The sequence below is a fragment of the Diorhabda sublineata genome, chromosome 2 (assembly GCF_026230105.1).
Source record: "Diorhabda sublineata isolate icDioSubl1.1 chromosome 2, icDioSubl1.1, whole genome shotgun sequence".
In the NCBI taxonomy this organism is placed as follows: domain Eukaryota; kingdom Metazoa; phylum Arthropoda; class Insecta; order Coleoptera; family Chrysomelidae; genus Diorhabda; species Diorhabda sublineata.
In genome coordinates this window covers 16,017,691-16,030,258 of record NC_079475.1, presented here as the reverse complement: position 1 = coordinate 16,030,258, position 12,568 = coordinate 16,017,691, and the positions used below count along the sequence as shown (strand labels likewise).

The window sequence follows — 12,568 nt, the reverse complement described above, 5'->3', positions numbered from 1 at the left end:
TTTTAAGGGTATAAAAAATATACTGCAACATAAATGCAATATTAAAAAATTGTTGTGACAATCTGAATTATTTATATTTCTGTTACAATAATGAGGTTTTCCAAAACAAAGACTGGTATAAGTAATCACTTTTCTTCACCGTACCCGTACCATCTCTTCTCACCTTTTGACTTTTTTCTTCACTAGGCAATGATTTTTTTTTGCTTTTGGCGTTTCTTGATCACCAACATCTTTAATTTCTTTCTTCAATAACTTCCTTGCTACAAAATCAGTAATCGCTATATTCTCTTTTTTATCAATGTTTTATCAAGAATATGAGGCATTTATCATTGCTGTATCAAATAACAGCTCAATAGCAATATTCCTTTAACACATCAACGTCCTTTCTTGAGTGTTTAACTTGCCATTTATTCAGATAGATGTATAGAAGACTAGTCTTTGGTATAACCGACCACGGTTCAAGGCTTTGCAGCCACTCTTGATCCTCATATTTTGTAGAAAACATCATTACCTTACGCTCTGTGCCCTGGGAAAAGTTTTAACGGTAAAATTCACTTTGAGCCCAGAGGGGGTATACGAACCGCGCACAAAAAACATTTTTTTCGCATGTTTCTTCTTGAATTTAGGTCTTCACTGTTTCAAAATTAGTTTTTTTAATAATTTTTGAAAGACAGATTGAATTGACGTTTCGACTTTACTTTAGTCTTTATCAAAATACTGATGATAATGAGATCTAGTTCTTTTCTAACGAAATATTTTATCACGAATATCTCGCCAAAGTTGCTTAATATTTTGAGTATGAGCTTTGGTTACAAGATCTATAGAATTATACCGATGATTCACTGTTTGGTTCATTCACCGTTATCTTGAAAGACCTCTATACCCTCGCCAACAATCGGAAATAATTGTAGTGCCAGGACCAATGCGTCGCGCTTTAATTTCTTGCAAAACCTTAGCGGATCTATTGGTAACAGTCTAAATAAAGCACTCCTTAGTCATCGGATCTATTCTCCCAAACACCCACGTTTCTCGAATAATACGGCCCTTGTGGTATTTTCTTTTACCAAAATGCGCTTCATCCACCTGCACAATGTGCCCTTCACCAACAACTCTTCTTGACGTTCAGGTTACCCAAAACTCACAAACCTTAAAAAAAGAACACAAATCGTCTTTATATAAACCTCTCGACAATACGAATTCCAATCAACTACAGTAGCCGATGAAACATTGAAAAATATGCGATTATTCTGCACGCGTGTTGAATGTCAATACGTATTCCATGGAACCATGTTCCTGGTAGTGCACTTAAGGAAATTGGACTGCGAAGTCTGCGACACCGTGGCTTTCGATGTACTTGATAATAACTATCGATACAACGGAGAAATAAAGACTCGCGATTTATAGAAAGCAATGCATCACACTCTGTACATATTATTTCACCTCTTAGCAATTTTTGATCAATTCAAAAATCGATTAATTTTTCACGATCACCAGCGAGCTTCAAAAATTGATATTGTGCGATCATATTCGCTTCAATATTTCAACTGATAGAATATTTATCATATTTCTAAATTTTTGACTAAGCAAATCATAGAAGCACACAATAACAAACAGATGTAAACAAAGAAATCGATGGGTCGTGCAAATAGTTGTGCGATGATTTCATTATTGTCGGAAAAAGTGCTGCTGTGATAAAATCTAATATACGTTATTATCTAAATTGTATAAAGTATGTGAAGGAATAATTTCTCCGCCCTATATATGAAATTAATCAGCATAATTTTCTCCAAAACATACTAAAATTTCAAGGAAATCGGGCGTATGCAACCTAAACTAAATAATTACCTCAATTTTGGTTGGGGCTCCACGTGTTAATACGTTATCATAGTAAGCATACAAGTATAAATGTACGAATTTGTAAAATAATAATTATATTTTCGTTAGTCCTTGACAATTAAAAAATTTCTGAAATTTTGAATTTATCAGATAGTTCAAACTAAATAAACAGTTGTTTCCAAAGATACCGTTACATGTTATCTTAGCGTAGATATTAATATTAAAATAATTGTATTCCCTTCAGTACTTGATAAGTGCGCAAATTTCGAATTTATCTGATAAGAATTAATTACTCGAAAATCAAGTTCAAAAAGTGAATTTCTTATTTACATACACACGAAGATAATTTATGCGTATAATAAAAAAAACTATAAATGAAAAATATTATATAACTTACCTATTCTCACTCAAGAATTGAAATTTTTTTGTAGTATTCAAACAAATAACAATATGATGCGACTAATTGGGAATTAAATGTGAATACACGTCCCACTTTCTTTTTAAATCGAAACTATTATACGTATATGATCTCCACTTAACCATCACTAGTAGGTCCAAAAGATCAAATATTCACTCTTACATGTTTCTTTGTAATTTATATTGACTAGTTATTTATAACTTTTTATTGTTGGAATACTGTATAAAAAATTCGTTTCAAAATTTGTATGTAAATAGATTACTAGTGAACAGTTAGGTATTATACACTTTCTAAATCTGACAATCGCCTCACGAGAAGTACAATAAAACCAAGAAAGTAACGTTCTTCTATCACAACACGATGTTACAAACTAATAAAACATATTTACCTAGTTTTACGATGTGATTGTTTATAATAATTTATTCGATATCAATGAAACTGAATCCCAATTGGATCACTTGTAATACTACTAGATATCAAATCATTTCAGGATTCTTAACCTGACGAAGTATTTGATGAAAAAATTTCACACCAAATTGTGTTAATAATAAATAGCCCGCCAAGGCGAAGTTCATCACCAATTCCGACACAGCCACTTATTAAGTGTAATTTCTGAAAACCATGCGTTTCAATTTTATTTTTCAGATGCGGAATATCAAAATGTTATGTGAACGGCTTAGAATTTCATTGAAAAAGCAGACTAATTTTCAAAACTGGATTCATTAATCATCTAAGAATCCTTCAAATGAAAGGACGTCCTCAAGATAACCCGCAACATCCCACAATCATAAGATTTTCTTTCCACTTGTGCTAAAAATTCTACTGACAATAACCAAATTGATTAATTTTTTGACGTCCAATGAATAATTAATTATATATAATAAAATAAATCTCTTCGGTACAGGAAACTCTCGCAGTAGGTCATTAGTGAACCTGAATTTGTTTATAGCCTGTCAAGTACAATTTTTAATATTCTATGCTAATTAATGCCACGACTCTTCACAGTTGGAAAAGCTTATGTAGTAGCACTTATATATTTACGGTCCTTAGACGATACACGTATAGAAGAGCTTTATTGCTTATATCAATTATGTAGAATATCAAGTTTTTCAATCATGAGTATTGCTTTTGAAAATCAATGATTGTTTTTTAAAAGATTCAACGAAATTTGAATTTTTAACTAATTAATTGATCATGATCTCTCCAGCGAATACTGTTATTTGAAATCAATAGATGGGTTTTTAAAGAATCAACAAAATTTAAATTTTTAACTAATTAACTCGTAGATGATGAATACATAAGTATTCGAAAGCTCGGAAATATATTAACACGTTGAGCCCTGTTCCGGTCCATAGGCCCGCATCTGAACTTTTCCCACAACCCAGTGTAATCCTCCACGGCCCAATGACTGTCAACAAAATTTAAATTCTTTATAAATTAATTCCCAGACAATGAATACATAAGTATTCAAAAACATGGGAATATATTAGAGTTAGTAGACTTTGATATTTAATTTTTTCATTATTTCGTTGTGATATTCAGTAGAAGTTAATTTTAATGCTCTATCTGTTAATCCTATAACGACGCTGTATTTTGTGATTTGGGATGGCATGAGTTATAATTTAGATATCTTTCAGATCATGTTTCCTCTGCAAATAGTTTAGTTTTTATTCCGTTTTTGATTTTAATAAGAGTCATGTCCAAAAAATTTATTTTGTTATAGTTTAAAATAAATTCGATACCCTGAAATATTGGAAAAACTCAAGAATAACTCACAAAAAAATCAATATCCAGAAAATCAAATTAATAGAATTATCCGACAATTATATATAAATTATACAATAAAAACAATTATAATTCAACTGCACAAATAAATCCAAGCCAAGAAAAAGATACATATATAGCAATCCCTTATACAAACTACCTATCAGAAAAACTGAAATACATTTTATCAAAACATCAATCTAAGTCATAGATCACACAACACATTATCACCTTTATTTGATAAACTTACAAAGAATCTAAAAACTCTAGAAAATCAAAGATCATATGATAAATACCTTGTTTAAATTACGCGAATATGAAAATAATTATGAATTTGACTTGAAAAACAAAAATCTTAGCTCAAGACACAAAGTATCAAAAATTATTAATCAAGGAAATGATATGCATAAACAAGATAAGTTTTATGTGATTGATAGGCAGATATAAAAAACCTCAGTCAAATTTACCATAAACTAAATGATTAATTTCAATCTACCTGGTATCGTTTTGTAAAAGTTCTAAGGTTTTAATGCTATGTTTCTAATAACGTTTTATCTATCTATGTTTATCCATCGATGTTTGATAATTTCATCCCATCCAAACAACCTATGAGCCCAATAAATTAATATTATACTTAATTCGTTAAGCTTTAGAAAAAATATAATATTTATTTACTAATTCCGTTTTTTTCTTTGTTATTCATTACTTTAAAATAATTATAAAATAAGTTCGACAATACCGTCAATCTTCCTTTTTAAAATTTTTATTTCCATACAACGACACAAAGCGTCTATGTTTTTCCTTCCTTAGAAAGAACTTTTGGATAATGGTAAATTAAGTTGGATCAATGTAAAATCTTACGTTTGGTAACTGTGTATCCACGAGAATAATATTATGTAACTTATTACAGGGCAGTGCAGGTAAAGCACCATATTATATGGGATCAACAGCAAGTCTTCAACGAGGTGCTACATTTCTTAGAACATATTCTCCAGCTGTAGCAAGTTTATCAGCTGATAGGATGAAACCTCTTCCGACTGGTAAGTTATTTCAACTGGACCGTTGTAAATAAAAATGAAAGCATGTGGTAGTATTGGAGTCTAGAAATTGAAGAGATATATACTCAAAATTATGTTAGTCGTAATAATAGATATATTCCTCATTTTCAACAGAAACGTTATTCAATCATTTTAGAGTCGATTAATCTATAGGAGGTTGTTGAAGACAACAGTGCAATAAGCGTACTAATATTATTTCATAGTGTATGAATAATTTTCTGATATAACTCATAATAAGATGGAACAATGAATACTTGTAATAGTGTTGGGGTACATATTTATAAATGATGACTAAACTAAGAATTTTAATAATAGAAAGGTTTATTCTTTGTTTATGTGAAGGATGGCTAGATACGATACTGGATTTTAGAAAAGATTAATTATAGATACTTGCGATGAAAACATTCGCACTAATGTAGTCAAAATAAGACAGTCAGGATGCGCAAGCACCATTTTGAACGTTCAAAGTGATTGTATACTTAAATTCATTTAGTGAATATTACTTGAAAATATGATTCTTAAAACTGAGATTCATCTATGAGAGCTCAATCACTATTCTTTCCTATCACAGACTCAACACATATTCACCCAGTATGAATTGTAATTTCCAAATATTGGTGATATATTATCAATAGATTCTTTATTTCCATGGAAAATAGGTCTTCCAATCACAAATGAAGGTCTTTTTCACATTAATGAATCCAGCAAGCACACAATACAAAAATTCTTAAGACCCTTAAATAAATAGATATATAATAGCTTTCAGATAGCTACACCGGTGACTTTGTTTCATCTTGGAAGCAATAAATGAGCAGATTTTGGATTTCAATGTTCATTTTTTTAGGAAATCAAATATTAATACAGGAAAACCAAATATCCTCTTAATTATTTCTTTGTCAGGTATTTTGGAGCTGAGCTTGCATTGTTCATTGAAACACATTGTGATAGACGACATTTTTCATTATAATGTCAAGCACAAGATGAGATATAACGCAGATGGTCCGACGCGTGAACTTTCCACATATATTTGACTATGGGAAACTTTTTTAGATTCAGACCATAAACTTTCACAAATAGTCCTTTTGATTTATCAATGGTTATGATGAATGCAGGACAAATCGAAAATTAAAGTCGTTTAAGCTAAAACGGCAAATCCGTTGGGATCATCGGGTTCCTCAGAACAAGAAGTCATTAATTTACTTACCATCAAACGCATCCCGTCGCACTGTTTTGATTATGATTACTACAGAGCCAGCTTCAATCTTAAATTGTGCACTGGTAAACCGGGCACGTTCAAATAAATAAGTACCGTGAATGTTGGATGATTAAATCCTTGTTTTTTGATAATGTCTGCCTCAAATTAGATCATTTAGAAACAACCATTATATGTTTGAGAGTTTGCTAGAAAATTGCTTTATTTGGGTATTTCGCCACGTAGCAGTTTCACTTTCCAATCAAGGCACACAACGTCCATTGGCCCAATGCGAACGCAGTAATCAGAGCTGCAATCTTATCAAAACGCTGCTCGATTCAAATCAGTACTTCATTAATTTTTTCGTGTGTGACGAAAATTATTTAGCCAAGCCGTTTCGCGAACTGTCTCGCTTTGCTTTTGTGATTGAGAAACACGAACTCATACTAACGCGGCGCTCTTCAAGTGCGAATTCTTGTTCTTCTTCAGTCCTTTTATTCGCAATTTATCGAGTCCCTGTTGCAATACAGTTTTGTCGGGAGATATCGGATCGTCTTGGTCATGGCATTGTTAATGATAATATAAGCACGATGAGCTAAAAGAAACTCGAAACAAATACGTCTATTTGTCAAATTTTTAATTATATATTACCTTCGATAACATAACGTTTAGCTGTCAGTTTCGTTTTGTTATACCATTTTTAACATCGGATAAAAAGGATCCTCGATCCTTTTCCTGGTTCTAAGCTTCTTGTGTTATGAATAATGTAACAATATTCCATCAACCCTTAAGTCATTCTTATCGAGAAGGAGGTACCTGTAGAAATACCAACATAATTGTCAATTTTCTGTGGGTCTCATCCCACACCGGAATAGAAGGAAAGGAGGTAGTTTCAGAAGCAAAAAAATGCATAAAACAACTAATAATCAGAAGAGAACGACTTTATTGTACAAATCGATTTTGAAGCATTTTATGAGAACAAAATACCAGAAAATGTTAATTAGTAGCAAGGCACAACACACACATAAGCTAGTACAAATTATCACGAATATAGCTTAAATAAGAGAAGTAGTACTGAGCAAGTGATATTTTTCTGTCTTCGAATCGGTCATCAGAAATGACTACCTACTGGCTGGAAAACTTAAACCAATGTGCGAAATGTGCAATAGTAACTTTACTGTAAGACAACTCTTAGTTGACTGTATGAAGTATGAGTACGAACGAAAGAAGGACCAGCTACCACATTTATTGGACTAGTTACTACTTAGTAACTCCAATAATTAGTATTTAGTAACATCCAAGTAATTAAGACAAAGAAAAACTATCTGATAGACTGTAAATTACCCAGTAAAATCTAGATACTCAGTTACCATCATCTGGAGTTTGACTTCGCAGTTCGTATTAGTGCTTCCTGAGGAAAGTGTGTATTATTCAGATTAAGCCAATTATGAGTTCTAATTCATGCTAACTACAGCGTACTACAATTATTCTTTTAACTCCTGATCGTAACTTAAGTTATCCATTAAAGTAATGGATCTATTATTAGCTCAAAATAATTTCTCAAAAACATTATGGGCGATAATATTTAATACCTGTAGATCAAGAAACATATTTAAAATTTTTTGTTTATTCAGATACTTTCAATTATTACTTTAGACTAGAGGATCTGATATTTCCTCCAACGATACTGAACAGCGGTCATTATTAAGATTTCTATAAAAGTCTCATTATAAACTAGAATTATGTATTGATAATCTCAGCTTGATTTGTACAGCCAAAGTTAGAAATTCAAAATTGAAGTAACAAATGAAATTACTATTTGAAAGACACATAAATGGTACTTGTAGATCATGCAGGCTAATACTAAGAGTACGCCATCTTTTAACTGCTTAGATTAATTCCTCAATTTTGTGAGGTTTTGAGCACAAGTATTGGTAGTATTGTTTTGATCACATCCTTAAAATATGTTTTGCGTTATTGCGCCGATTTCCGCCGTGGTATTTTATATCTAATACTGAAATAAAAAAAATAGGAAAAAGCAATGTCTGAAAGTAAACAATGTTCTTTTGAGCTTTCCACATATGCATGACAAAAAAGACCCATACAGGGGGGAATTTCTATTGGTTTGATTGGTATTTAATTTAGTGCACAAGCCAAAAAATCCTCAATCAAGAAACTTCATTTTATTTTCGAATGGTGTTGCGGGCTGGGTACTCAAAATAAAGTTTTTCAAAATGCAAACTTTTCGATCTTTTATTTGATCTTTATCAAGGCTAAAAATGTATGGTATATAATAATGTGGATGAAGATAAACAAGTGAGCAAAAAATTGTGAAATTAGAAGTGAAATAATAATCAGATTTCTAGTTTAATGATAATTTCAAGTTAGTTTTAATTTTGGCCGCATTAACCCAGCGTAAGTGGAAATTAGTATATTGATTAATATTTAAGCCGTTGATTCATATATAAACTTCACTAGCTTGAGAAGTATGATAACAGTATTTTCGTAAAAATATGATTACCACAACTACCCACATTTACGTTACACAGGCAAATAAATCAAAAGCTCTAACAGGTAAATCTTGCAATTCAGCAACTTTAAATTTTTCGATATGTATGAACACGGGAACAAACAAATGTTTTTAAAAGATTTACAATAATTTGATTTATCTGATCATAGTTTACTAAAGATTCCTGATTTTCACTTATATATCTCTTTAATTTCTAGTTATGTAACCAATTTATGAAATTCTGAGATTACAATATGTCATGTACAAACTTATTGTTTGCTTATAATATGAATAGGCATGTGAATGTATTAAAATGTTCAGAACATGGTACTAACAATTTGATAAATATTTTTTAATGATTAGAAAGGTTTCACCACAGGTTATTCTCACTTATGACAAAAGTTGAAATATCTAGATCATGGGGAGAGTAAACTACGAATAAAGGTAGCTAATCTAATGTCGCGTTAACATTAAAACGGGCATGTACCAATTTCGGACATGTCTTGATCGTCAAATGACGCCATTTGCATTGGTATTGTACAATATTATTTCAAATATATAAAACAAGACTGGTTGTAGTAACCGTGTTTCGGGAAAAACATCGGTCTTGTTAGTCTAATTCATGCAGCAACAATAAATACCGCCACTTATTGCGTTACACTAACTAACTAATATAACGTTTTCATTCTTAGAATTCACTACATAATCGTAGATAAAATCCTCATCAAAAAAGTATCGAGCCATCATCAAATACCTGTATTTAAAAGGGTTAACAGGTAAGAACATTTACGAAAATATGCTTAATAACCTTGGTGATCAATGTCCTTCATATGCGACTGTGAAAAATTGTACTGCAAGCTTCAAAAGAGGTAAATTTTCTATTGAAGATAATGACTGATCGAGAAGACCAGTTTCTGTGTCAGTCGCAGAAAATATCGAGGGAGTTCAAGACATTATTATATCAGAAGGTCGAAGTCGGTTAAAACGGATATCTAGAGCACTGAATATTTTTTACGAACGCGTTCATCATATAGTTCACGTCAATTTTGACATGAGAAAAATTGCTGCAAAATGGATCCCCAAATGATTGAATGTTGACCAAGGATAGAAGCATCGCGTTCGATCTGTGCTCGATTAGAAAACGATGTAGACTTCTTAAACCGAATTATTACTATGGATGAGACTTGGGTACATTTCTACGATCCAGAAACAAAGCAACAATCGATGTAATGGCGACACTCTGGTTCTCCAAGACCTAAGAAGTTTCGTATCTAAAAATCGCCTGGAAAAAGTACTTAGCTAAAAAAGTTAAGTTTTGTGGATAATTCTACAATCTTCTTCTGACTATTTTTGACAAAAGTTATTGTCTATAAGAATTTCTGTTATTTGTTCTCTATTAATAGTAGTAATAATAAACAAAATATTTGGAAATTCGAATCCATGATAAAAATAATGAATCTCTAATGGAAGTTTGAGATAATCTGAGATAGAAGAAAGTATTCAATATACAGTTGATGTTGACTCTGATACGCCATTTCATATTATAAAACTGTGTCTGTATAGAGTTTCCAGTCAAACGGCTAATTTTGGGAAGGTTTATTCGGCAGGTAATCGAAGTTAATGATGTGATAGCAACATTTTCAATTTGTTATATTCACTCCACAACACTTTGTAATTAATTTCAATCTGATATTTTCATGCTTCACTGTACGTCATTAAACAGAGGCTTTGAGTAATTTACCGACGCTTCCTTTTGAATTTTTTCTCCTGCTCTATCTCACTTTTCGGAACTTCATTATCTGTACAACACAAACATTATACCGGATGTATACATCTTAGGGATGGATTAGACACTGAAGAATCTTAATTAGCTCACATTATGGCGTTTATGAGTAAACTGAAATTATATGAGACACCAGAATAATAGTTAAAATCATTTACTCAAAGAAATAATTTTCGAGATAGGTTGTGGTGAAATGCGAAATTTGAACGTAGCCGTGCAAAGGAGGCAATTATATCAAAAAGAGTTTCATGAGGCGTGAGGTGAAATAAATTTCTATAAACTTCGTAAAATTCACCTGACACGATTAACGATCTAGATGTCTTTGTTTTTGAGATATTAAGTATGAGCGCTTTGTTGTAATTTTCTATATCTTCAATCATGTATATCATGTCATGAAATGTAACTTGTTCTTGCGACAACAACTCCCATCAATCACATGATTAATAAAACACGTACAAAATACTGATAGAATTTCTCAAAATTTTATTTTTGATGACTTACTTTGGTCAGATCAAACTGGTGATCACTTTAGTTTCTTCGATGTAAATATTTTAGCTTATATCCTTCCAACTGGTGCTTCGCGAGTGGATGTTTTTATGAATATTCAGCTCCATCAAGCTATCAGCCAAATTTTCGGAAAAATTTAAAAAATATATGAGTGGAAAGGATTTTCAATGCTCTTTCTGAAAATCCAAACCCCGAATTTTCTCGTTGATTCGATAAAAAGATATGAATTAAAACCGTGGTTGCAAATTCAAATTATAAAATATTTTTTATTTCTGGCCCACAGTGTTCCCCGAAAAAACTAAAAATACTTATCAAATGCTCCTAATTCTCTCGTTTCAAAAATATTTTCCTTTTTGTCTAAAGTCTTAGGGAAACCTAAAAAAAAATTAGCTAATTATTCCGGATTATTCATTGCGCACAGGCCTGTGAGTTGATTGTGCGCTTGCACAGAACTTGATGATGTTTTGGTGTTTGAATCAATTTAAATTAAGTGATTGAAATAGTGTAGACGATAGGAGATCGTTCTATTTACTAATTGAGTAACGTAAGTACAGTAATAAATGGATCTCACAAAAGTCACATGTTTTCAAATGTTAAATTAAATTTTTATTACAGAAACATGCACTACCAGTTCCTAGTTTTACTTCAAATATTAGTTTGACATGCTATACTTTGCATCTATCGACGCCGGTGACTTTTGAGAGATCCATTTATCACTGTAATTACGTTACTTAATTAGTAAATAAATCTATCGTCTACAATATTTCAATCACTTAATTCAAATTGATTCAAACATCAAAACATCAAGTTCTGCGCACGCGCACAGCCAACTCATAGGCCTGTGCGCAATGAAAAATCCGGAATAATTAGGTAATTTTTATCAGGTTTCCATAAGACTTTAGACAAAAAGGAAAATATTTTTGAAACGAGCGAATTAGAAGCATTCGATAGGTATTTTCAGTTTTTCTAGAGGACACTTTGGGCCGGAAATAAAAAATATTTTCTTAACTGAATTTGTAGCCACGGTTTTAATTAATATCTTTTCATCGAATCAACGAGAAGATTCGGGGTTTGGATTTTCAGAACGAGCATTGAAAATCCTTTCGATTCATATATATTTTTAATTTTTCCGATTATTTGGCTGTTAGCTTGATGGAGCTTGAATATTAGGGTACTTTCAAACATCGGAGTAGAAACACCATAATGAGCACGACTGAGTTTTTTTTATTCAACAAAATACGCGAGTAATACATTTTTATAAAAAAAAAGTTTTTTTGGTATTGGCTGCCAATCCACAAAATTTTTGATTGTGGCAAGTACTGCTTCTTCTTCTTTCAAGGTACTCGTACTAGTTGTAGTTTCCATCTTGTAAAAAGTGGAAATAAACATTCACATATTGCACTAAATTGCACAACTAACTTTTAAAAAATAAACGTAATCGCTTTAGCAGCCTCGTATTACCTACTTGCAAACGATGCTTTATGATTAAATTTGACCTTTT

General features: G+C 31.6%; 1 protein-coding gene across 15 annotated transcripts in view; it reads left to right on the top strand.

Annotated features, from left to right (window-relative positions):
* Positions 1 to 12,568, top strand: part of LOC130452669 (coiled-coil domain-containing protein CG32809) — a 389,513-nt gene that overhangs the window by 295,162 nt on the left and 81,783 nt on the right. For all 15 annotated transcript variants that reach the window (XM_056792043.1, XM_056792048.1, XM_056792042.1 and 12 more), the window contains one exon: positions 4,929 to 5,058. In XM_056792043.1, the coding sequence (XP_056648021.1) occupies positions 4,929 to 5,058 (130 nt within the window). The remainder of the gene's footprint in view (positions 1 to 4,928; positions 5,059 to 12,568) is intronic.